At 41.3% G+C, this 27,474-nt stretch overlaps 1 protein-coding gene across 1 annotated transcript; it reads left to right on the forward strand.

Annotated features, from left to right (window-relative positions):
- Positions 1–2,049: 2,049 nt before the first annotated feature.
- ELOVL2 (ELOVL fatty acid elongase 2) lies at positions 2,050–25,874 on the forward strand. The gene is made up of 7 exons (XM_066625487.1): positions 2,050–2,107; positions 5,960–6,147; positions 15,658–15,735; positions 21,600–21,771; positions 22,139–22,263; positions 23,274–23,408; positions 25,746–25,874. Exons 1-7 carry the CDS (start codon positions 2,092–2,094, stop codon positions 25,872–25,874), a joined length of 843 nt encoding a protein of 280 aa, XP_066481584.1. The 5' UTR covers positions 2,050–2,091.
- Positions 25,875–27,474: the final 1,600 nt, after the last annotated feature.

The following is a 27,474-nucleotide window of genomic DNA, read 5'->3' on the forward strand; positions in this document are numbered from 1 at the left end:
TGGCAGAATTGCTAGTCAGGCATGACTTCAATTAATTTCAGCTATTCATTGTGGCTTAAGCAAGCAGAAGATTGCAGCTCAATTACTCCTCATCTCACGGTCAACCTTAGGAGGATGATTCAGCTCGTGTGTGCCCCCATTTAACACTTTAATCAGGTCTGACTGAAGCCTGACAGTGCTTGAAATAGTACCCAAATTTTCTACCCATTCTTAAAGTACATACGCTACTGTGCACGTTCACCGCCCCTTACCATCTCTTCCTCCTCCACCTCTCTGACAACCTCTTCAAAACAGGCCAGAGCAGGAGAATGCTAGAAGATGCCAGCATTGCCCTTCCTAAATAACATGGCTGGATTTAGCTGGGCAGTGCAGGACTAAACATTGGCAGGGAGGGTAAGAAAGTGGGGGTGGTTCAATCCTGTCCCAGTCATGTTAGAGGAGCAGTTGGAACAGGATTGCAGCACCCCTCTGCCAACTTTTCCAGTGCTGCTGTTGCAATTGCAGCGGTAGCATTGGAAGAGTTGGTATGGAGCCCATTGCCACCCTGATCCTCCAAGATGCCCAAGTATGCCCTCCTCAATGTTAGGCTGAGGTGTTTGCTCAGCTCCCACCCTACCCAAGAGGTGGCTCTGCTCTTTCTTCATATACCCACATCATAGACTCACATGAAATCCTGCATATTCCACTCGTTAGCATGGAGGAAAGGATGGCAATTTCCTTTCATGAAAACAGAAATAGTGTGACAGATGATTTTCATGTAGTTACTAAGTACAAAAAATGAAAATAGCAGTGAAAGTTTCTCCCAATACATTCCTCTTTTTCATTCTGCGTCCACAATCCAGCAATACTAAGAGATCAACATTACTCTTTTGCATTAAAATTTAGCGTTGGATCTTTGCCCACCAATGCTAGAATTCGTTTTAATAATGATATTTGTGCCCGTTTTGTATAAATGCTGCTTATATAACCTAATTACAAATTCAAGTTGCTTTTTGTACTTTCATTTCAGATATGATAAGCCATGTAGATCTGTTCAAAGAATTTTTTTATGTACAAGAAGAATCCAGTACTCTATTAAAACTTTGGACAATGGTGCCTCTGTGAAACAGAAGTTCTGTGTGTATGCTGAAGTTCTCAACTCTCTCACACTCCACATTTTCTTGTTTAATACCCAGATCCTTGTTTAAAGGTTCTGTTTTAAAGCTGCTTAGTCTTACAACCATGACATCCAAGGAAGTGGAAGCTGTATAATACATGTATTTCAAACACACATTTGTAACACTCTACATTTTTCAGTGTAGATTTAAAACATCTTTGATGATGAAAATGTAAGATATAAAGTGGCCATAGATAACCAACTTAACACCCACTTGTGGTTTTCAGTGGCCAAAACGCTACTTGTGTCTGACGCTATATAATTAGGGTGGGATCCTCCCTCTTTTGTACTGCTGCTTTGGTATTTCCATTTGCTGCTTCTGATCTGCCTTTTGACATTATATATTTTGGTTGTGATTTCAATGATTTCTTAAACTTTGTGTTGGTATTTGCTTTTAGTGTCTTCCTAACAGAAGGGGAAAACATGGGACCTAAATTTCTAGAATAAAAATAGAAATAAAATAATGTGCCCATGTGATTTCTCATTGTGGCATATAAGCTCAGTCTTGCACATCTGGCAGAGCTCATACTGTTAAGCTGTTATAGGTAATGCTGGGTGATGTTACAGATGACAGTTAAAAGATCCTTTGAGGGATCACTTGCACAAAAGAATCACCGGTAGTCTTTCATTTGTATTACTAATATCTGAAGAACTCTGCTAGATCAGACTAGTGTTTTATCTTGTCCAGCGTTGGTTTTTGCAACAATGACCCATCAGATATCTCTGGGAAACATACAAGCAGGACATGAAGGCAACCCCCTCCCTCAACGCCAGTTCCTTAGAGATACTCTGCTTCTGAATATAAGGATCCATATAGTTATCATGGCTGTATGTATTTGTGAATGAGATAACAAATTTGACATTTATTTTCCTTTGCTTTGTTTTAGGAGCAGCTAAAGGCTTTTGACCATGAAGTAAATGAGTTTGTGGACTATATGTTTGGAGCTAGAGGTAGGTTCTGGAGCTGTCAAAATTATGGTGACTCAGGGACCAATCCTATCCAAGTTCCTAGCCCTGATGTAAGAGAACAAATGTTCCCTTACTTGGAGGAGGCCTCCATGACTGCACCCCAAATGCAGAATGCAGCACACACTTTGTTGGCATGGCTTCATCAGCATTGGAAAGTTGGATAGGATTGGGCCCTTAGTCTGAATCTATGACCAGGGCACCTACAGATCTGTGCAGCTGTAAATGTGACATGCACCATGGAATACAGCAACAGATAGAGATACTGGGGAGTCTGAGAAATCTCTAAAATCTGAAATTTCACATTCATATTCTTTGGAAAACTCAAATTCTTCTGATGTTTTGAAATGTGTTCAGAAAAACACATTTCTAGTCCTTCTTGTCAGTGGTATAAAGGTAAATTTTAATGTGCAAGAGTGTGACATAACACACACACCAATGGCCATACTCCACTAAGACTGTACTACAACAACATTAACTTTAAATTTCTTCAGTAGCATGTTTTTTTTTCCTGTTGCTTATTTCTACTTTGAAACTTGTGATATTTCATTTAATGATCTAGCTCAGTGTTTCTCAAACTGTGGGTCCCAACAGACCCACTAGGTGGGTCGTGAACCAATTTCAGGTGGGTTCCCATTCATTTCCATATTTTATTTTTAATATATTAGACTTGATACTACCATGGTCTGTAACTGCATTTGGGGAAATGTTACAGACCTGTACTTTTAACAAGCTACTCTTTATATGCTTTTAACAATGATAGTAAATGGTGATTAGGTCATTGACAGTGCAATCCTATGCAGGTCTACTCAAAAGTAAGTCCTGTTGTGTTCAGTGTCACTCACAGGAATTGCAGTCTAAGTGAACATTCAGTCCAATCTATTGCCTTTGTTGTGTAAACAGACATTGCCTGCCAGACATGAGCTGTCTGCACAGGCTAATGGAGATAGATCGCCTCTTCCTTGCATTAAGAGCCTCTCTGTTGTGTAAACAGACACTCTACTGCAGGCTATGGGAGATGTGACTGCCTCATTAAGATCATGGTGGTTGCTCCAGTGAGTATGACATGTTTACAGCCTAACAACCCAATCCTATCCACACTTTTCTTGGAGTAAGCCCCATTGACTCTAATGGGACTTACTTCTGAGTAGACATGCATAGGATTGGGCTCTAAGTCTTACTGAACACAGTGGGCTTACTTCTGAGTAAGAGAAGTTGCACCATTTTCAAACACCTGTACCAATAAAGCACGAGATATTCAGGAGTACCCCATAGATGAAAATTTAAAATTTTAACATTTGTGATATGAGTAAGACAAGCACATCTTATCTTATCTGTTTTCTGGTGTGTGCGTGCGTGCGTGCGTGCGTGCGTGCGTGCGTGCGTGCGTGCGTGCGTGCGTGCGTGCGTGTGTGTGTGTGTGTAAAACTTACTTTTGTAAAAGTAGGCAGACAACAGGCTAGAAACTTGCTTCTTAAACAGAAATTTTCTTAGGTGAAAATGTCTTTTTGAAGAGACTTGGAAACTGGCCCTTGCTTCAAACAGTTGATAAAGTTAGTGCCACTTTTTCCTCTCCAAAAATTCAATCCTTTAAAAAAATTTTCTTTGTCCAGGATGTAGTTGGAGCCATCGTAGGTAACAAAAGCAACACAGTAAATTCTTTAATTCCCAAGAGTCCTCTAAAGGCACTTTAATAAAAAGAATGCTACCTGTGCCAGTTTGCTCATTTGAAAGAAAAGCTCACCTGAAAGGAAGAAGTGAGTACTTCCAGTGAAAGAAAAGAGATTTTAATGGCCTTTACAGAAGAAAAGAATTGTGAAAACATTTGCCTTGTTTTAGGATAACCAAAAGAAAGCTATAAAGGTACCCTGGAACAAACTGGTGGAACCATTAGGATTCTACTGTGGAATAGAAGAGAAACTATGACATATTCATCCCTGGTAGCTGTTGACTGGTTAAAGACAGAGAGAACATTTGTGTTGAATTCTGAAGAGTCCACGTTTTTCTTGCTTTTTAGGGTGACCTTTAAAGCTTAAATAAGAGATGATGCAAAGCTAGAAATGTGAATGCAAGTTCTGCCCTACTGGATCAAAGCAAAGCTCTATCTATGGCATTCTGTTTCAAACAGTGATTAGACAGATGCACCCCTGGAAATTCCCGGGCAAGATATGAAGCAAATGCTGCCCTATGTTGGTTGCCCTCAGAATCTGCTACATGGAGGTATACTGCCTCAAAAGATAGGGGGCTACATTTAGTAATCATGTGATACCTTGGAGAGAATGTCTTGTAACGTTTTCTCCTCTGATAAAGAGTAATTCTGACACTCAAACAGCCCAGTTTTGTTGAAATCACATGCCCCCACCGATGCATCCACGCCACCAGAGTGCATCCTGCATCCAGTGGGGGGGGGGGGGGGAGGTGGAGCCCCACCCCCTGAGGGGAGTCTTTGCCTAGAGGTTAGCCCTTGCAGTCCTGCTGGGTCTACTCAGACCTGTGCCAATGATTTAACTGGTGCAAGTCTGAGTGGACCCAGGTAGGTGGATTAAGGCCATGAAGGGGGACAGGATATCAGTAAAGCTGTCGCCACCAATACCTGCCCCTTCCTGCCCTTGTCACATTCCCACCCCCACCCGGGTCACCACCCCTTTCCTATCCACTGTTCTTTCTTTCTCCCACTCCTTGCCAAAATGTACAGATTCTTTGACAAATCTATGATGCAGTACACACAGTGTTGAACACAGAACCACATTCACACCCCAGCTCATTCGTGAAGCTCACTCAGTAACACAGATGCAGTTGCCATTTTTCAGCCAACCTGTATCACAGGATTGTTCAAAGGATAAAACATATGTAAACCCATGCAAATTGCCTTGATCTGCTTGGAGAAAGGATGGGATTTAAATATGATAATGAAAGATGTGGAGGTGCTTGACTAATGCAGCACACAGAAAGTGGATATCTCTTGCAGAGGTTAACCTTGACTGAGTCCATACACTGCAGAAATATGTCAGAAGAAACCAAAATAGCCACTAGTTTTAAAAGTTGCTATTGGATAGGTGGTATATGATTAAAGCCGTCTTCTGCATGCCCCTTCCTTTCGCGCTATACTGCCACTCCCCTGAAAACAGGCAGAGTTTTTTGGATGAACCCACCAGCAACCACAGAATGTATATATTTACTCAGCATCTATATATGATCAGTGAGGGCAAATGGTAATTAATGATGTAGCAAGTAAAGGTAACAGTTAGGGCCCAATCCTACCCTACTTTCCAGCATTGGTGCAGCCGCAATGCAGCCCAGAGGTAAGGGAACAGATGTTCCCTGGCACTGAGGAGGCCTCTGTGACTGCCTCCCCACCAAAGGATGCAGCACACTCCCCATTGGCATGGCTGCACCAGCCCTAGAAAATTGGATAGGATTGGGCCTTATTCAGTTATGAGGAGTCACTTTGGCTTTGGATGGTGCATTAGGGAACAAAAAAGGGGAAGATGGCCTTAACCGCTAATGCTGAGTGATACCTTTAAAAATACAGTGGACCCTTCTTAACCACAAGCTTGGCACCCATAGATTTGAATATCTGCTGATGCTAAGCTCCAGAGCCTCTGCGGACTTCCCAGATGTGACTGGAAGGCACTTCTGGTTTGCCTGCACAAATGGGAAGTGCCTTCCAATTGCCTCTGGGAAGCTCCTGAGGTAAAAGTTGAATGGATTGACATCTCTAGTACAGATGCACTATGCGTGCATTATGATTGAGCCAGAGTTGGTCACTCATTGGATGATTGTAATGAAGAAGTATTAAAAGTCTCTAATATCTTGGATTTTGTTTTGTCTCCTCAGATCCCAGGGTCAGAGGATGGTTCATGCTGGATTCTTACCTACCTACTTTTTTTCTCACTGTTGCATATCTGCTCTCTATATGGCTGGGAACCTCATTTATGAAGAACAGACCCGCTTTGTCACTCAGGGGTCTCCTTATTGTATATAACCTTGGAGTCACAATGCTTTCATTTTACATGCTTATAGAGGTGAGTCTTTATGACACCACAATTTTATTTTCGGGATCTTACTTTTAACAGATGTGTGTTTGGCAAGAATTTTCTCCTGCCAGATTGGTTTGCTTTTATATGTATCTTAAGCAGCTGCATGTGTACTGTTTAAAGCAGTGCTTCTCAAACTTTTTAGAGGCCCTAGAGGCCACCATCTGATTCATAAATGCCAAGGGGTGTGGCTGTAATAGTGATTGGGCAGCAGTGCTCCCCTCAGTAAGTAGCTTGTTTAACACTTGATGCACCTATGCCTAATTTTTCCTGTCAGTTTTGTGAACCACCAAAAATTGGGTCACAAGCGCTGATGGGTTCCGGACCCACAGTTTGAGAATCACTGGTTTGAAGTGTCCCTTACTCTATGGTCTCAGTGATCTTGCAGGGGCTTTATGGAGCACCCTGCATTAGTGCAAAGGATTGAACTAATTTATTTAAAAACATTTCTATACTAAGTTTCCCACTAGGAGGAGGCATCTCAAGACAGCATACTGTAAAAATACTATAAAAGACAGCATGTTATTAAACAATTTTAAAAATACCCCCCAAAATTAAATAAATCCTGGCTAATAGGAGAAAAATCAACAATCCCAGCACAAAGCCCCCCACGCAAATAGTCAAACCTTTTGATGAACTTCCTGGGGTATGTATCTATAAGCGAGGTCTTGATTAGCACACACATGGACACATTCACTTCTAACTATCAGTTGCATAGTTGAAGGGAGGTCACCAGGATGCTGTGATCCTGGGTGACACTCCGTGGGGGATGGCAATGCCACCTCTGCCATGGTGATCCAGTTGCAGTTGTCCTGTCCGTCTGTCCCCCGCTCACAGCTGAGCTGTTCAGAGTGAGGCCTCCTACTTCTTCCTTTGAATGCACTTCTTCCTTTGGAAGAAGTGGCCATCCTTGCTACAAGTGCTGGCCGACCACACCAGTAATGACTGCAGAGGTAGGCAGAAGAATTTGCAGCCATTCTTTATGCAGTCACTTGGAGCGAGGCTGGCCGCTTCTTCTGAAGCTGATGGCCTCGTCCCAAGTGTTCTGGAAGTAATTGTGGTGACTTCATCATGTCACTGCAATTACTTCTGGGGCAAAGTAAGAATGGGTGACAGGTCAACTGGCATGCCCCAGGTAAGCATGCTAGTCAGCTATGCTGCTGCTAACTCTACCATGTTTAATAGCCCAGTTCTATCCCATGCCCTCTTCCCAATGCAGGTGCACTGACTAAGCACATGCTGCATGCATGGGGGGGGGGGAATTAAATGACCCACAAAAGCTAGGTAAAACTAGTTTTTACTTACCTCCCACTAGGCTACCTGATGAGTCTCCTTGGACATATGCCAGTTATTTTACTGGTGTAAGTCCAAGGAGAGGCAAGGGGCATGTCGGGCTGGAAAAATGGGGATAGAATTCTGATGCATCTGATTCTGCTGAGATTTACCCCCTGCAGCTCCCTATCTTGAATGTCCCATGACCTGACTTTGTCACTATCTTACCTGTTCTGGTATGGGCTGGGTCCATCAGTGACAGGCATGCAGAGCTTCTAGCTGTTTACACTAGTGGCTCCAAAACACACAGAGTGGGGTACCATTTATGGCACCACTGCAGCCTTTATAAAGGTAGAATGAGAGATCTGCTGGCATAAAGTCTGCATGGGATTGGACTGATAGTAAAACAATTGATTTTGTAGCATAATATCTGCAGAGCAAACTACATATTACATACAACTGTGTGTCAATGCAGCCTTAGTGGTTACCTTTTCTGAAGGGAAAAAAAAAACTATGATTATGATAAGAAGCCCACTTTGAATAAAGAAGCAATATGGGTTGAGGGGATGTTTAATCCTTTCCTCACTGGCTATTTCTCTGTTCCAAATTGCCTCTCCTAAAATGCTTGTCTCTCAGAAGATTCCAAGCATAAATCTGCAGGTAAAAGTGTATAGGATTCCTCTTTCCATCCTTAGTGCTATTTTATGAAAGAAGGTGAAGTCAGGATCAGACATTCCTATTTAACTAACTGTGTGATTTTTTTAGATTTTTAACCACTAATAAGCTACGCTTCTTTCAGAACCTGTTGGAAGTGGCAGTCCATATACGAAACTCCATGAACGCATGGGAACTATGCACCCATAAATCTTCTCACCAAATTATCAGAGAGCAGTGGCCCAGTCCTCTGGTGATCCTCAGTCTTGGCTAGAATGTTCAGGAGATCACACAGATCCCCTCCCACACTAAATCTACTAACGCAGTCACATCCCTATTACTAAAGGTATACATTATGCTCCCAGTGTGCTTGCTCCCAGTGTGGATGGGATTGTCACTCCCGAATTGGCCTTTTCAGCCACACTAGACGCTGTTCCAGAACCACCTTTCAGAGCGCGATACCATAGTCTTTCGAGACTGAAGGTTGCCAACTGTCAACTGTATGGTGGATGTCCAAAGTTCAGTCACTTTTGGAAATCCAAAGGGGATGTTGACAATTTCCCCAACAGCTGTTGAATTCTCCTAAATATAGCAACAGATCAATGAATGTGGGCAATTGCCTAATAATGGTCATTCACATCATTCAACAGTCTTCAGCTCCTAAATTCAGGCATTCTTCACATCTGCATGTGGGACAGGTTGTCAGGATGACCAATGTCTCCCACATATTGGATATTCACTATTCTCCTACAGTTAAGTATTTGAGGTCTCTGGGGCACAAGCAATGCAGTCTTTAAGTACTGGCTGCATTATATCTCAGCAGCCTATCTAAAACCATGGATTAAACTGTGGCTCTCTGAAGATCATCTAAAAATAGGCAACCTACATAGAAAGCAGGGCTACAGTGAAGCAGGAACTCTGTAATGCTGAGTTCTCTTAATTTCTTGAACAAAGCAGAAATGCAGGACCTCATCTTGCAGCCCTTTTGCTTAATAGGTTTGTCCTGACTCTATCCACAATTTCCTCCTAAATTACTTGCAAAGAAGCAGGGCCCTCTCTCCAGAATAGATTGGGGCTTTTCATTTATAAATAAACTCTGTAACCAAAAGGCCTGGGATTTTGAAGCAAATTTTATAAACAAGGATTGAGGAAAAAGAAAACACTGAGAGCATCTCCCTACACTTAGCTTTGTCCCAGATCCAGTTCTAGTTACACAAGTTTGTATATGACTAACTTCCCCATTTATACCCACAGCCATTAAGTACAATAGGCTGCGTGTAGATATGCACAATCAATATATAGATGTAGATCCACACCTGCCTCTGTTGCAAGTATAGCTCTCTCCGGTAGGTTACAGTGTGTGTTCATTGGTACATGGGTTGTATACTTAACTCGTTGTCATGGTCAGTGTTAAGAGTTCCATTTATATTCATGCTGCCTTGCTGTGGCTATTTTTGGCCTGTTGCTGGACATTCTCTTTCCGCTGGCTTTTCCAGGCCTTCATTCAAACTAGCCAGTATTAAAAGTATGCAGTGCTTCTCTTCAACTTTACAGTTATTCTTATATTCTTCAATATAGATAAATATTTATGCCATTAAAGGTTTACTACTACTACTACTATAGATAAATAGATAATTATAGATAATTAGAAAGGAAACATGTTGTAGGTTTATATACTGACCAATGCAGGTAAAATAAGGACTGACTTGTTCTAGAGGTGGATTCCTATTTTCACTGCAGAATTTTTGGAACTTTAATGGTTATATAACAGGGACAAATTCACCAGGTGAAGTTTTCCCCATCAGGATATCTGCATTCTAGGAAAAGTGACTCCTGCTAAATGCTTGTCAACATAAATGATGCTTTACATAGTGTTAAAAAAAGTCACATAAACTGACATAAGGGACACAACAGACAGGGGATAGAGGCTAGAGTGAATAGGTGAAACATATGCAATTGTTTCAATGCCACATACTTGATTAATTACAATAGGGAATGAGGACTGAGGGCCCAATCCTATCCAATTTTCCAGTGTTGGTGCTTCTGTGCCAATGGGGTATGCACTGCTTCCTGTGAAGGTGAGGCAGTCACAAAGGCTTCCTCAAGGTACATTTATTCCCTTACCTCGAGACTATACTGTGGTTGCACCGGTGCTGGAAAGTTGGATAGGATTGGGCCCTAAGGCATCATGGCAAAGGCTTCATGGATAGTATGGATTTTAGAAGGGATTGTGATTTCAGAAGGTTATGATTGAGAGAGCCTCCTGTAGTTGTTCCAAGAATAAAGGGTCACAAGAGAAAAAGAGTGGAATCATTCAAACAGATATATCTGGACCAATTGCTTCAAACTGCTAGATCCTGCAGCAGTTCACAGAGATACAAAACATGGTATATGGAGAGCAATAAATGAATCAATCTTACTGAGAGAATAGCACCCATAGCCTGTATTTTAATCCCGTACTTTGCACCCCTCCTCATTATCTACAATTATAGGATAATAAATGAGAAAGTTGCAATTCTACCGGCATATCCCAGCATCTGCGGATCTGGTACCCGTGATTTCAGTCATCTGCAATTCCATGGATATCAGGGCTCACATGTTTAAAACATCAGGAAAGTAAAGAGAAAAAGCCACTGCTGTGCAGTGGAACTGGTGCATTTTGAGGGTTCCAGGCAGTCCTCAGAGTGCCCTGCAGCCTATTCTGGATCATGTAAAGGCCCTTCTTTTCATCCTGGCTAACCCCAGAATACATCGCGATGCATTCTAGTGTAACCTTGGGCAAAGGGAAGAGGCTCTGCATGACCAGGAAGAGGCTGCAGGCAGATTTCTTTGCCATTGTTTTAAAGGTGCTACCCTAGTATCTGCCAATACGTGGTATCCATGGGGAGTCTCGAATGGAACCCCATGGATATGGGGTTATGCCTGTATAGCTATAATCCCATAATGGAGGACCAGATCTTCATCCATTAAATAGCAATAATTACTGCATACATTTAGCTTATAGAGAGGCTAGCAGCTCTGATTGTCATAGTTTGACTTACCAAGACAACATTCAGAAATGATTTCAAATTAGGAATTCTCTCTCTCTCTCTCTCTCTCTCTCTTTCTCTCTCTCTCTTTCTCTCTCTCTCTCTCTCTATCTCTCACTCGCTCATAAGAAAATTCTTGCTGGATAAGGACAGTGGCCCATCTAATCCAGCTTCCTGTGTCTCACAATGGCCCACCATATGCCTCTGGGAGCACACAGACAAGATACTTATATCCTCTTACTGCTCCCTTGCATCTGGCATTCTGAGGTAGACTACTTCTAAAACCAGGAGGCTGCATATACCCATCGTGACTTGTAAGCAGAGATTGACTTTTCCTCCAGAAATCTGTCCAATACCGTTTTAAAGGCACCTAGGCCAGGTGCCATCACCACATCCTGTGGCAAGGAGTTCCACATATTAATTACAAGCTGGGTCAAGAAATACTTCCTTTTGTCTGTTCTGAGTCTCCCACCAGTCACTCTCACTCATATTCCCTCACATATTCAAACAGGCAAGAGCTACATATCTGTGACAAAGCTGTCATTATGAGTTGAGTCTATTTATACCAGTTATAAAATGAGACCATTTACTCCCTTTACAATGGATGCTTGTTAATACATCAGTAGATGTATTTTTCCCCCAAAAACAAAATATCAGAATGTTTTGCTATTGAGCAGAATTATATAACATTATAGCCTCCCCCCCCCCAAATGCCCACATAAGCCATCTATCATGATGTTGAGTTAACACATTCTGAAGCACTGCATGAGTGCAGCCATTGGTTTAGCATAGTAGGCTTGCTGAGATCGATTTATGTAAGCAGATATGATCGAATCAACATTTAGGACTGACCTTTCAGGTTGTAACCCTGCATGTATTAGCTGAAGTTTTCGTACAAGGCCTACAGCTATCATTCACATAGTTTGCTTCTGTTAGCACTGGGCTGTAGGTCCTTCAAACATGGGAATAAACATGGAATGTCTTGGAATAAAAGGCCTGGCAGAAATCTTATCAGGAATGTAACAGATAGAAAAGAAACTGTTTAGCAGATTGCAGCTTCTTTGGGGCCTTTAATAGGGCCTCCAATTTTCTAGACACCCTCCTTGCCTGCCCATGACCTCTTCATCACACTGTGAGCGAGTCAAATGATATGCAGACTGATCTAATGAATGAGAAATCTGTGCTCCTTCAATTTCCAAATGTATTTTGTCAGTAAGCAATGGCCCTGTTACTTTTTCCATCTGCCTTTTCCACATTCATCTCTAGGCACAACAGATAGTCTCTGGCTTGTTAGCAGGGATCTCAAAATTAGAGGGACAGTCAACTCCTCCACATGGAAACAATGCCTTTCCTAGAAGTTATTACAAGCCAGTCATCCATTAGCCCAATTTTGCCTCTGTGTAATCTCCACTAGAGTGGATGGCACTTCCACAATTGCAATGCTTGGAGACCTTCCCCCACTGTCATTTCATTTTCCTTAGAAAAACATCATTAGTTGAAACTACCTGTATATTGAGCTCTTTATTGGCTCTTATGTACTTATTTTTTTTTCCTAAACAGTAGCTGCAGAGGGACCTGATCTAGATTAAGGCTGTGGCAAGGGAAGGGAGGAGGAGGTTTTCCCTCCAGTTCTGATGCAGATTTTACCTGGGGAGCAGTTGCCATTGATAGATACTCCCATTGGTAGAATCTTTCCTTGCCTTGTCCTGGGACAAATATCAGCTACTTGGGGTGGAGGAGGACGATCTGGATTGAGGTTATGGCTACAAAATCCCCTCCCAGATCCCAATCTGGATCAGTCTGCAGATGTTATTTAGGCAAAAAAAAAAAAAAAATTAGGACACAGGAGCTAATAATGTATCTAATATAGAAGCTAGGTTTATTCTGAATTCTGCTGACTGTTAATAAAATTATTTTTATTATGAAACATGTAATTTAGTCTTCAGTCTCTTTTCTAAAAGAAATGAAGCTTGTTTCATTTAACTTCTGAGATAAACATCATAGGACTTTTCTAGACAGTAAAAATCACACATTATTTCCTGAGCATGCAGTCTTTAAAGAAAGTCTTTAATGTCTTTAAAGAAGTGGTGTTTATTTTTAATAAATGTTTGCAAAATGACAGGGTGAAATGCAAAATGCATTTGCAAAATGAAAGAGAATGATTATAGTCACCACTTTATTCTATTAAAGATTCTCACTTTTTAAAACAATATATTTTCCCTAAAAAATTTTCTCCCCTACCTCCTTAAACAGAAGCTCAACAAACTCTGAATAAGAAAAACTCTCTTATGATTCCAAGGGGAGGACAAGTAGAAAGCTGTGCAGGCAAATTGCCAGAGTAAAGAATTACTAATGGGCAAGATCAGTTACAGCTCTGGCAGCAAAATCAGTGAAGTGCTCAGTTATGCTTGTCATACCATTAACTACTGAAGTTCACAAACTGCACTTTTGGAACAGCAGTGAAAATCCACAGTGGAAAAGGGAAATTACTGTAAGCGTTTGATAATTAGCACCAATAACCTGGGTATGCCCCCAGCTTCTAAGACTTTTACAGAGCCTCAACATCATGTTTTAGCAAGCTTCTAGAGAGTTTCAAAAGAGTGCTACAGACCAATAATACATCTTTGCCTACATCTGTTATATCAACTTGATAGATAATAAAGTCAAAAGGACTTCCTAGTGGCACATAGGATAAGAGGTGATCACTGCAATATGATAAAGACCCAAATCCTAATCCACTTTCCAGCACTAGCATAAATGTGCCAATGGGACGTGTGCTGCATCCTGCAGTTGGGGGCACTCATGGAGGTCTCCTCAAAGTAAGGGAATGTTTGTTTCCTTACCTCAAAGCTGCATTGCCCTGTAGTCGGCGCTGGAAAGTGAGTTAGGATTGTGCCCAAATTCAGGTTTTAGAGATTGAGCCTATTTTGAGTTTTATCCAGAATGTAATCAAATGCCAGTGAAGATATTTTGGCTCTATTGCAATAATATGCTGGAGACTGGAGACAGGAGACTGGAGACAGGCACTTATTTTTCTGGTCCCCGTACTCCCAAGAGTTAAAGGCAATATGAGAAAACCAGTTTTGCTCATGGTGTGCAGACTCATATTTTTTCTGCCTGTTCAAATGGATTCTGCAGGGTTTCATAATAAGAGTCTGACATTTCTGCCATTATTTAGTTCTAAAGTCTAATCTAGTCCAACCCTCTGGTTAAAAGCATATTTCAAATTCTTCCTGGTAAGCATTTTGGGCTGCAATTCTATACACTTACCTGAAAGTAAGTCCCATTCAACTTAAAGCAGTCCTGGGGTTTATCAAGGGCTCCAAGAATCTCCAACATGACATCACATGGGTGGGGGAATCCTATAACAGCTTCAAGTCAAGAGCTGACAACTGTCGCTAAAGAAACCACTTCAAGTATGTATTTAAAATATAAACAATTTAAGATAATATTTTAATCAATGCAAATTTAATTTGAGTATTTGTCTAAGAGAAAAATCCATTCAGATGTTCAAACCTGGATATTTAAGTGCAGCTAGTTTGCACTAGATTGTACTCCAGGGCAGGAGGTCTGGCTCAGTTGGTAGAGCTGCCGCCTTGTATGCCTGAAGATCTGAGGCTGCCAGTTTGAAACAACCGGAAATATCCAAGAACTGATGACACGCTGATATACTGATGAGCTGACCCTCATCAGTATATGATGAGATATATACTCATCATATATATAATATATAATATATGATGAGGTGGCAGAGAGGAGTTGCTGTCAAGTGGAGCATGGGAGGCGAAGGGCCAGAGAGAGGCCAGACTGGGAAGGAATCCAGCTGGAATGAGGAGTTATGTGAAAGACTAGAACTAGTCAATTGTAAAAAAAAAAATCCCTACGGGGGTTTAGAACAGCCTGCCTATGTAAACCGCCTTGGATTAAAGTCTGAGGAGAAATCTGATGACCAAAGAAAGGCGGTATATAAATACCTGTATAAATATAAATAAATACTCAGTTCCTCACTTTTTATGCTTTATGGCCCTGGTGACTTTTTCCCACACCACCACAGTAATGTTTGAAAACCTGGATGAATGGGTCCATGACTCAGTTCATCTGGCCAGTACGATCCATGCAGTTGGCCCTAGCCAGGTGCTTTCAGGCTTTAAAACAGAAGCAGAGGTGCACAGGAAGAATCTATTCCCATGGCACTGGATATATGGAAAGAGTATTTCTTTTAAACTGAGGCCTAAAGAGAGGTCAAAGTGGAACTGACTGCACATTCAATAACGTGAAAGGGAGCCCAAGCCTACGCATGTCTATTCAGAATATAGCAAATGGGGCTTACTCCCAGGTAAGTGTGGCTAGGTTGGTAGCCTTGGTTCACTGGGTATTGTTATTTATGAGAATATATATTAATTTTAGTGCGTTATGTGCAACTGAGAACTCTCTACACTTACATCAATATCTGATTGTAATAATGAACATATAATACAATTTCTTAATAAGTAATAATTGTACAATGAATAATAAGAATGTATATGTGTGTTTTTTCCCCCAGTTAATTCTTGCCACTTGGGAAGGTGGTTATAACTTACAATGTCAGAACCTGACCAGTGCAGGAAAAGCTGACGTCCGGGTAAGATACAAGTAGCAGTGCAATAACTTACAGATGGGGTGTTCTTGCCCCAAAATGTCATCTTCTTATTTATGTGAGAGGGAGAGAATGAGTACAAGTGAGCATATGAAAGCTTGTGTTATCACCTTGCATTATCACCATACTCTCATATGTAATATTTTCCTTCTAAGTCAGGGGTCTCCAAACCCTGGCCAGGGGCCAGATATGGCCCATGGCGAGCCTCTATCTGGCTCCTGGTGAGCTTCTGGCCCACTCAACTGAACACGACCGGAGCTGTGCTCTAGTTGCTTCCAGACTGTGTTCTGAGAGCTGGGGAGGTGGGGGAATGGGGGGGTCCATTTGAGTGTGTGCTTTATTTCTGTGCTGTGTGTTGATGCTCGGAGAAATCCTCATGTATTTATTTAAATTTTATATTTAAAAATTTGGGGGGAGGCCCTCAACACTGTGCCAGATGTTTGATGCAGCCCTCTGGCTGAAAAGTTTGGAGACCCCTGTTCTAAGTGGATAACTGGGTCTATCTTTGGTTCTTTTGTTCCTCATACTTAACCCCTTTATGCTATCATTTCTACATGCTGATATTTCATACATGATAGAGCAGGGGCATCAAACATAAGGCCTGTGGGTTGGATCCAGCCTGAAGAAGCTTTTTATCCTGCCCACATGATAATTGGGTTCTCCCAGGGTTGCCTTTTTATCAGCTTCAAATGCTTCTGCTGAGGTTCTTGGAAGAAGGTGTCAGAAGGCAAGGAACGCTACAGGGGAAGGAATAAACCAAGGCAGGCGAGAGAGGGAGGCATTGTCAAGGAGCTGGAACAATCCAATTATCATTCAGGCTGCCTTTTCAGCCATGCTGCTCTGTGAGGTGAAACCTCAGCACAAGCGAGTGCAGAAAGGGGTGCTGAGGTTTCACCTTACAGAGCAGCTCTGAGCTTCAAAGTGATGCCTTGACAGAAGCAGTGCTGCTGAAAAGGTGGCCTGCATAATTGGATCCTCCCATCTCTTGAAAAAATTATCAAGAGTTGCATATTTTTCTCTTCTGTTAATTGCAGCTACTGAGTTCCTACATCAGGGGTGCTCAATAGGTGGATCGCGATCTACCGGTAGATCGCGAGGCAAAATGAGTAGATCGCGGAGTGCCGACCCCCCCTTCATGTGCCTCTGGGAGGAAACGCCTGGAGTAAGGCCCATTGTACTCAATGGGGCTTACTCCCAGGTAAGTGTGGCTAGGATTGCAGCCTCACAGCCTAATCCTAGGCATGTCTACTCAGGAGTCAGTCCTGTTATACTCAGTGGGGCTCAAGGTACACCAACATACATTGTACACATAAATTTTATATGTTATGATGGCGCGAACATTGTAAAAAAAACTCTGGTAGATCTCCGGGCCTTGCTGGGTTTCAAAGTAGCTCTTGAGCCAAAAAAGTGTGAGCACCCCTGTCCTACATGATAACAAAGTTCTTATTTCTGACCATCATCTGCTTAATGACATCACTTCCTGCTAAATAATGTAACTTCTAGCCCTCAGCAGGTGCCATGAATGCTATGTGGCCCACTGTATGAACCAAGGGTAGCTGTGTCCCCTGGGAAGCCAAGGTGCAATCGAAGCAGCTGCAAAGATCAGGCACAAGGATTAGGAGGCTGCAGTTCGGAATAGTAAGACTTCACCATGTTCGCGTTACATGGCTGCACCACAGGTCATAGTTGAAGGCCCCTGTGCTAGAGCAGTGTTTCTCATGTTTTAGCGCCAGGACCCACTTTTTAGAATAACAATCTATTGGGAGTGATATTATTAACCTGGAAGTAATATCATGGCTCATCATCAAGCGGGCCTATCATTGTTAGACCGTTGACTATCACTGTTAAAAGCATATACATAGTAGCCTGTTAAAATTGCAGAACTGTAACATTTCTCCAGATGTAGTCACATACTGTGGTAGCATCAAGTTTAATAAATTAAAAATAAAATGCACAATGAAATGAATGGGGACCCACCTGAAATTGGCTTGTGACCCAGTTTGAGAAACACTGTGCTAGAGTATGGATAGGCTTGGAGGGTGTGGGGCAGAAGGAATTAGGGCAAAGTATTTGATTCTGTTAGTCCCTTGATTTATTGATAAACTACCATAGATACTCAGGTATAGTACGTGAAATTTTTTCCAAGTAATCAAGCTCCAATTCTTACTTCGACTTATCTCTGGGTCAAACAGAGGGCAGAGCCTTTCAACTCTGAACAGGTTAGTTTCTCTGCTAAGCTTAGGCAGGCAGCTGGTTAGTTGCTATAGTTACTTTCCTGGGACGTTCCAGCCAAAGTTAACCTTTTATTCCCCTCCATTCCCTTTTGCTGCTGCAACCCGATTCCCTTTTGCAAAGGCTTTGCATTTGGCAGAGGTTTTTTTTTCTTTTCAACACCAGGATGGGATCCCCTTTCAATTTGAAGCAACAATTCCCAGGCTACAATTCAATGCAGCATTACTGAAGAATAACACCCATGGAAAGCAGTGGGTCTACTTCTGAGTAAAAAGGGTTGCAAATATATGCAGCTGCATCTCTCTGCTGTGAATTGAATTGCACACTCTCAGTTATGTGTTATGGGTTGTATGTAGAGCTTCTGGCTTAACACACCAGATACCTTAAAGGTGGATTTGATTCATGGTTCTCCTGCAGTGGTTCCCAACCTTTTTCACTTGCATGTCCCTTGGCAATAATAAATTGTACCCTTCATATTAGCAAAATGTTTGTAATAATACAAGCCCTCATCTCCTCTCTATGAAAACCCAGACTTCATGTATTCATCAGTGTTTTCTCTTTTTATCTGTTTGAGGAACAGAAGACTCTGCCTTTGCACTGTTTTGCATGAGAAGTGTGCTGAGAAATTCTGGGTGATTGATCGCTTTCCATATTATCTTTCAGCTTCTTTACTGTCCTGGTTTTCAATCACTGGTTCATACATGAATTGATGACCAAAAACTAGCTGTTGGTGGGGCTTTCAAAGCCAACTAGCTACCACCCTTCCTGCCTTGCTGGTCCTTGCAAGGCATTCTGGAGCATGACCTGCCTTTTTCTACCATTATTCCATTCTTTTTCAAGTACCCCTAAAGGTCCTGTTGAGTGTCCCTAGAAGTACATGAATACCAGGTTGGGAACCACTGATTTACTGGTATGTTGCTTACAGTGCACTTACTCTGATAGTGTTTACAAAAAGGTGGTGAAGACCAGAATTTAAAAAGAATAAAAATGTAGCTTATGATCTTTTACTATGTTTTTAATAAATTAGAGGCTACAGTTCTTAGGTAACAATTAGTGGTAGGTTATTTTTCAGGATCTGGCCTGGGGTAAAATCAGACAAAACTATAGTCAGACACCCCTCTAAGTTTAACCCTGTCTTATCCGAGGGTCATAGAAAATTCCATGATTGCTGGCTCAAGACCTGCCCTCGACTTATCTGTGGGGTCGACTTATGGGCGAGTGACTGTAGTAATATGCCAAAATTTAATTTTAAAAGGAAAAAAAATGTCTCACTGTTACTAGTTTAAAAATAAAAGAAGTCAAGACATATTTGTTTTGTGAACTGGGATATTAGAACAGGGAGGCTGAGGGGAAGAGAGACTAGGAGTATATTTTTTGGGTGGGGAAACCATGGGTCTGCCCTTCTGCTAATAACCCTGGGCTAAGCATGGGCTCAGAAACAACCTGCTGCTGAATTCTAAAAGGGAGGGGAAGATGGGAGAATGTAGCTGTTGGATGATACTGGGAAAGATACTGGGCATATGCTCCAAAAAAACTTACATTCATATCTCCAAAGTCTCTAGAATTAAAGAGTCTCCTGTGCCAAGTTCTGGCAGGTCTTAACACAAACTAGAGGGTGGGAAGGGAGAGTTTGCCTACAACAAGCAGGACTACAACTGTGACAATGTTACTTTGCAACTCCACATTTTTTGTGAAAAGTTGCTGGCAACAAAGTGAAAACTAGAAGTGGAATATTATGCAGAAGGAAACAGAATGTATGTTCTCTGGTAGTTAGTTGGCATCCTTCAGTCTCGGAAGACTATGGTATTGCGCTCTGAATGGTGGTTCTGGAACCACCAGTGCGCAAAGCCTGGGTAAAGTAGGTATGGAGGATAGGCTGTTTCCCATGCAGCAAATCCCCCCTCTCCATGTTGCTGAAATGGTCCACTGGAAAGGCAGAAGCCAATACAGTTGGTTCCAGCGGCGTCACAGGAGTTGCCAGAACGTGACTGTGTTCAGCCATGAACTGCCTCAGGGACTCCGGCTCCGGATTTTGCCTCGAGGTTGACTCCTGAAGCCTTATCCATAACTGGATGTAGCCACAAGGCAGTGGAGGTTTGGGATCAGAGTTTTCCTTCTCTCAGATGAGTCCCATCTACCCGGTGGCTGTTTAGTCGCCTCTTATGACAAGTACAGCCAAACAGAGGGCCTATTCTTATACCCCAGCCCCCAGGGGTTTCTCTGGTAGTAACCTGCTAGCAATGAAGGCAAAGTAAATGCTTAATCTCTATAAAGAGAAAGATGCTGAGGCTTTCATCTGTATTGGAGAAATGCTATTGCTCTGTAATCCCCTTTCTTAATTCTAAGTCTGTGTGGGAAGGAGGGAGGCTGCAGTTTCTTAGTGGTAAGCAAAGACATTTTAAATATGCTTAGAGCTAAAAAAAATACAGTGTGAATTGAAGTGTATGGAGAAGGTGCATTCATTCAGTGATGGAGAAAAAGAATTCTACATATGCACAGAAGCACTCATACTGTTAGGTTTTTGTTTAAGAATTCCCTACAGTGTATGCACTGACTAGTCTTTCACTAGTTGCTTAGTGCAGTGCTTCAGTGTTCTTCATTTGAAAAATGGGATGTCTTCCAAATGCATATATGTATCTTACATGTACCTGTATTTGACTTAATTTGTAACCTGTGGTTTGTCTCACTTAGTTTGTCATCCTGAGCCATCAGCTTGTATGCACTTTTAGTTCCTACTTTCTTTGAGGCACACACATTTAAATCTTGATTTTGTTGACAGATTATGCAGTTAGGTTGCCAGACCCTGCCCCTTTCCCCAGCCACAAGACCTGTTTTCATCTATGAATGTATACTAAAAAGAAACCTTTTAAAATATGGTACTACGCTCTTATACTACTGAAACTGACTTGAACTGATGTAACCCAGCAGAACAGGTGGCTACTGTAACCAATACCAAAATTATTTAATCCAATATAAGCAGCAGCTGTTTGTAGGAAACATGCACTTTGGATGCAGAGTGCATTGTATTTACTCCCACTAGGTGTAAAATTGTTCCACAGTCAGTAGTGCCAAAGCTATATACATTTTACATCGGTGCAGTTCATTATCCTTTATTAGAGTTTGGTATCCTGTTGCAAAGCCTAACATGATCTGCTAGATTGTGATACTGAAGTACAGTAATTTAGAAGTCTCACTAAGGATATTTAGAGGAGAGGGCATTTGTATACAGCTGTTTAGAAATTCTTCATAACACATTAAATAGGTTCCTATTCTAAGGCTGCAGTGCTAAATACTTAGAATTAAATTCCATTCAGATCAATGAGGCTTACTTCCAAGGATACATGTTTCTCCTCAGGGTTCCACACCACTCTAGAAAGTAAGGTTTACATCCTATGCACACTGCCATGGGAGTAAACTAGTTGGAAAATGGTGGAACTTACTTTTGAGCAAACATACATGGGATGAAGAAGCTTGCAACTTTGTAGTAAACAAGGTTTCCTTCTCCAATCAATAATAAAATCTTAAATGTGATTTTTGTCTGGCTGTAGGATTCTTTAAGAACACAATAACACGTTCCTTCAAGAACAGGTATTAATTTATCTGTTTTGTTCTTGCAGGTGGCCAAGGTGTTGTGGTGGTATTACTTTTCCAAGGTCATTGAATTTGCTGACACTATTTTCTTTGTGTTGCGGAAGAAAAACAGTCAAATTACTTTCCTTCATGTTTATCATCACGCCACTATGTTTAACATATGGTGGTGTGTCATGAACTGGATACCTTGTGGACAAAGTGAGTGCTTGGAGGAGGGGTATGAACAAAGCTGTACTTTGTGTATGCTGTACTTTGTAACAAAAACATATCACACAGTAACTTCATGTCATGCATTTGGTAACAAATCCCCACCATTGGGAGAAAGCTGGAACTTATCTTATGTACATTTAGTAAACTTGGGAAAAAACAAGTATTAGGCTTACTCCAACCTAAAAACTCATCAGCCATTCAGTTTCCATTTTGATCTGGGGTACTGCATTTTGACCTGTAAGAGAAAACACACACAATTCTACAGTAGCTGAAATTATCAATGTATAATGAATGTTTGCTTATTAAAAACCATATATTCCTATTAAATGTATTATGTATAATTCAATTCTTATAGGTTTCTTTGGACCCATGCTGAATAGTTTTATCCACGTCCTCATGTACTCCTACTATGGATTATCAGTCATTCCATCTATGCGCAAGTATCTGTGGTGGAAGAAATACCTCACTCAGGCACAACTGGTATACTTATATCTTTTATATCACATTTAAAATAAAAATTCTCAGGAGTGAGCAAAGGAGGAGTTCTGAGTTTAAAAAAACCTTGAATGAAGGGAAAGGAGAAAGCTAATAGGCGAAAAAGATCCAACTTCAATTCTTGTAGTAGATTATTTATCATTTACTGAAAGTCCATTTTTAAGATGAATGCATAAGATTCATAGTATTAAGATACTAGTATTACATTGTATTCTGCTCTTCCAAATAATTTGGAGATGGGGAGTGTAGTGATCTAAAATTATTTATCTTTAATATTTATATACTGCTTTTTAACAAAAACAATTTATAATCCTGCCTGTTCATTCCTAAACACACAAGGGGGCCAACAATACAACTTTTAAAGACCTTAATAGCATGCACAAAAAAGTGGGCTGGTTCAGATTATATTTAGTCACTTGGACCAGTCCCATGCAGCTACTGACATAAGCACTCATGCTGCATTCATATCCTGGCTCTTTGCCTCCCTTGCCAGTTAGTTTAACTGCATGGTGGGTTGTCTGAATCACCACTCTAAACATTCTACTAAATCATCTTTGCAGAGAAGAGAGGGGCTGGGACATGTGTGCAGCATATGCATGTCAGTAATCGCATGAAACCACTTTGGGTAGTGAAGTATCATCTGAATTGGCCCAACATAGTTATGCTATATAGAAAATGTGACTTTAAGAAAGCAAGGACTATTGGCGCCTGGTCTATTAGTCAGTAAACTGAACAGCCACAAAATCTGGCAGGTCAGAAGTCCATAACAATACTGTTTCATTTTTAAATCTCATAGAATTGTCATATCAAGCTCTCTGATATAAGAGACCCTCCCATTTTAATATTAACTAACCACCTGGATTACAAATGTGTGACAAGCAGAGAAGCAGAATTTGCAAATGATGCAAGATTATGTGTGGGAGGGGATGATGGATTTCTGTGTGCTAAATCTTATGCTACAAAAGATAACTGTATAACCTTCCTTTCTTCTACAGATTCAATTTTTGCTGACCATTACGCACACCCTCAGTGCAGTTGTGAAACCCTGTGGATTTCCATTTGGTTGCCTCATCTTCCAGTCTTCTTACATGGCCACACTGGTTGTTCTATTTGTTAACTTTTATATTAAGGTAAGCTGGGCAGGAAGAGGCTATTGCATTAAAGGAGGAATTGAGGGAGGGCAAGTCTACTTTTTACATCAAAAGGCTGTTTCCCATCTTATCTTCCCAGAATCTGACAATTCAGGTAGTCCTCTCATAGCCTGATTCAAAAACAGGTCATAGAGAGATGGAGCGTAGAGAGGAAAAGTGGAGTTCCCCTTTTCTGTTCATCTCTTTTACTGTTAAATGTTAGACGCTCAGGTTGCTTTGTATGTGAAAGATGCAGATGTGACTAAAACAAGTGTGATTGTTTTGGTCAGGTCTAATTTGGCCCTTAGTTGCTTCATGTCTCGATGGTGTTCCTAGGTCTAATAGTCAAGAGTTTTTTTCTCCTTGTGTAGTTAAAAAAATTGCGAAGTACCTTCCTCAAATTGCTCATTGAGTTGAACTTGTGGTGTACAGTTAATTGCTGATGGCATGACCAAAATTCCTTTATGCAGCACTCACTGTGTGATGCTGTTTCCTATGAATGAGTGTTCTATTCTGCAATGTTCAGAGTCTGTGTTGCAGGCTCCTCTGCCATGAAATGTGGAGAAAGCAAACATGACAGAAGATACAGTATTTCATAGGTACTGTTAATATAAAAGAGCACTATTGTCCAACAAATGAAAATAAAAACAGAATGCAGCAGTCACAACTAAACTGTAGCAAGAACATGGGAAATATAGACAAAAACTTCCTATAATACTGTAATACCAGCTTCCTGTAATACTTCCAGGACTACAATCCAGTTCTAGTTGCAAACAACTGGTAATACCAGATGGGAACGAACATCCTCATGCACTTCTAAGAGATGGATCCTGCTGCATCAGCACATTGTATAGGCACAAACTGTATGGATGGAAGCTGCTTGCATGAACAAATCTCATGAGCAAACAACAAATGTGTTTATCTCAGCATGAACTTTATGGCAGCCCATCATCAGCTCAAAGCAGCAAGTACCTTACTAGGGACTTCTCTCTTGCGCCCTTGCCATCAGAACTGGCCTGAAACACAACCTATACTCCTGGCCATTAGCCAGGGCTGACCATAGGGAAACATGGGGTTTGGGTAGGCCCAACCCTAGTGGTAACAGTAACCTGCTCTAGCTGACCTAGCTTTCCAACTCATCATTTTTGCATTTTTTCACTCTGTGGCACATGAAGCACGATGTGCACAAGGTCCCCCACTGTATGGCTTACTTCCCCCACCCCCCTCTCATGGCTTCCATCCACATAGTGCCAGCAGCAATGTGGCCCCTCATTCCTCTCGATTCCCTCCCTCCAACTCTGATGAATATCTGGTTTCTCCAATTCACCCCCTGCACAAAGAATATTGCTTCATGAAATACTGCCATAAGGTCTTTTTACGTTCTTTATGCTGATAGACCTAGGATGGTCAGAAATTTTGTCAGATACAACCAGCACATCCAAGTCTACAAGGACAGTTTGGAAACCTTATGCTTTTGGTTACCGTAGATACTTGTCTATTAGTCAATCTCATAGAGCAGTCAAGTTTTAAGCAAAAAACATAAAATGTGCTGTGACATGAATAAGTCAAGTGTAAAGCTTTATGAATTTCTTTGAATTAGTGATTCCCAAATGTTTTAGCACCAGGACCCACCTAAAAATGTTTCATTTTACAAGCTGTTCAAGCCTCTATTGCTATAATGTTGATTGGTCAGCAGTGTTCCCCCAAAGCAGCAGGTTGTTTAACCCTTGAGGCACATAGCCTAATCTGCCTTTTTCACAACCTACCAAAAATTGGGCTGTTACCCATTCGTGGGCCACAGACCCACAGTTTGTGAACTGCTGAATTAGATAATTGTCCGATTTTACCCAAGGCCAGATCCTACAAAAGCTGCTGGTCATTCATGCACGTAATCCAGTTCTCTAGGCAGCTTCTGCAAGATCTTTGTTCACTGATGAAGTATGACACAAATGGTGTAATAATTGTAAGCATACCCTTATCCATTGACTCATGAATAAGATGACCCAGATTTTCAGGATATTTATTTATTTAGCGTATGGCATATAATACATGGACTTTTAAGGCTTAAATTTTCTCAACTTATACACGAGTATCTATGGTAGTCTTTAAGGTGCTGGTGGTTGGCAACCTTCAGTCTCGAAAGACTATGGTATAAGCCTGCAGCACCCGGTATTCCCAAGCGGTCTCCCATCCAAGTACTAACCAGGCCTGACCCTGCTTAGCTTCCGAGATCAGGCATCTGCAGGGTAACAGTTGCTGCTATTGTTACAAAACTCTGTTTTGTGCTAGAGACCACTATAACCACCCCACTGAAACCTAGTTTTGTTTGTTTTTCAGACATATCAGAAAAGACCTGCAAGAACTGATATGAAAGAAGCCTCTGTGGTAACAGAAATCAAGAATGGGTTCCATAAAGACTTCCTAATGGCAGCTAATGGTGCTCTGAACAATAAAAAAGCACAATGATCAATTAGAATTTTAATATTACGTTGTAGTGTATAAAATCTCACATGCTTTTGTAGAAAAAGAAAAGAAAAAAGACTGAGTTGGTCATTCAATGATATACAGCTTTAGTACAAGTTTCTACTCAGTTTGGTTATATCTACCAATTCTTACTCCAATGCTTAACTCCTTACTGATTAAGTTTTAACAAACGTAAAAGTAGCTTTTAATGTTTTGATAAAGGTCACCATCAGAATGACAAGGGCAATTCTTAACATTATCCCTTTCACTTGGTCAAAGCAAAGCCCCACCCTTTAATACAGGCTGAATGCTAGAGATGATTTTAACTTGGGACAATGAAAGTGTGATTACATTTTGTTACTGGTGTTCAAAACTTCAGATACTATTCAGACTACAGGTTGCTTCATATAGACATGTCTGCCAGAGTAACCTCTGCCTTGGGGAAAGTGTGCATTTTATTAAGTGTGAATAAAAATGTACAAAAGCCTTTTTCCTCCCTACAGGGTCAGAGATTGGATCCAATTCCCATGAGGGAAAAAGTCACTTACGTGCCCTAAAAAGCTTTATTGCTGCCTTAGAGACTAAAAAAAGGTTTTAGAACAGGGTTACTAGCCCCAGTTCTAGCAAAAGAGGCAGGATGTGCAGCAGGTTGTTACTATAAGCTAGTGCCAACTGAAGGCATCTGATCAGCATTGTGAAGATATATGGACATTGGTGTATGTGCCACATTTATTATGGTAGCTTAAAAGTTGGATAAACCAGCTGCAGCTCATATTACAGAGCAGAAACCCAACAAACTAAAGACTGTATTGGTCCTATATGACAGTGCCTGTTGCAAATTTGGTACTGGCTTTTGCTCCTAGAATAATTTATCCATTGCCCTAGCTCAAAAAAAGGAAAATTGATATGACTGACAGCTCTAGCTATAATGTGTACAGTTGTAGAATACAACTTTGCTGGGTGAACTGTTTTAGGGCAGAATCCTAACCCCTTATGTCAGTGCTTTCCAGCACCGGCCTAGTGGTGCCAATGGGACATGTGCTGCATCCTGCAGTTGGGTGGCACTCAAGGAGGCCTCCACAAAATAAGGGAATGTTCGTTCCCTTACCTCAGAGCTGCATTGCCCTTATGTCAGTGCTGGAAAGCACTGACAGAAGGGGTTAGCATTGCGCCCTTACAGCCTAATCCTATCCAATTTTCCAGTGCCAGTGCTGCTGTGCGTATGGGGTATGCACTGCTTCCTGTGGTAGGGGTGCAGTCACAGAGGCCTCCTTAAGGTTTAGGAACATTTTGTTCCCTTACACTGGGGCTGCACTGCAGTTGCACCAGTGCTGGGAAGTTGGATAGGATTGGCCTGCCAGTCTGTTAGAAAGAATGTTATAAATTATTCTTAATAAATAATTTGTTAGAAGTGTAGGAAATCTGAAGGGTTCTAAATGAGGAGGAACACAAGTGATGAGACTCAAGAATTTTTCTTTAACCATTTCAAAAGAAAAAGAGAAACCAAAATAAAGATATTTGCACAGTGTTCAGAAATTAGCAGAGAAAAAACTTGGTTTGCTGCAGTGGTTTTAAAAGTCACGTGTTATAGGCCACAGCATAA

The sequence above is a fragment of the Tiliqua scincoides genome, chromosome 4 (genome assembly GCF_035046505.1).
Source record: "Tiliqua scincoides isolate rTilSci1 chromosome 4, rTilSci1.hap2, whole genome shotgun sequence".
In the NCBI taxonomy this organism is placed as follows: Eukaryota; Metazoa; Chordata; class Lepidosauria; order Squamata; family Scincidae; genus Tiliqua; species Tiliqua scincoides.

Coding starts and splice junctions, on each gene's coding strand:
- ELOVL2 (XM_066625487.1), top strand. Junction 6,148..15,657: donor CATTTTACATGCTTATAGAG/GTGAGTCTTTAT, acceptor TTTTTCCCCCAG/TTAATTCTTGCCACTTGGGA. Junction 23,409..25,745: donor TTGTTAACTTTTATATTAAG/GTAAGCTGGGCA, acceptor TTTGTTTTTCAG/ACATATCAGAAAAGACCTGC.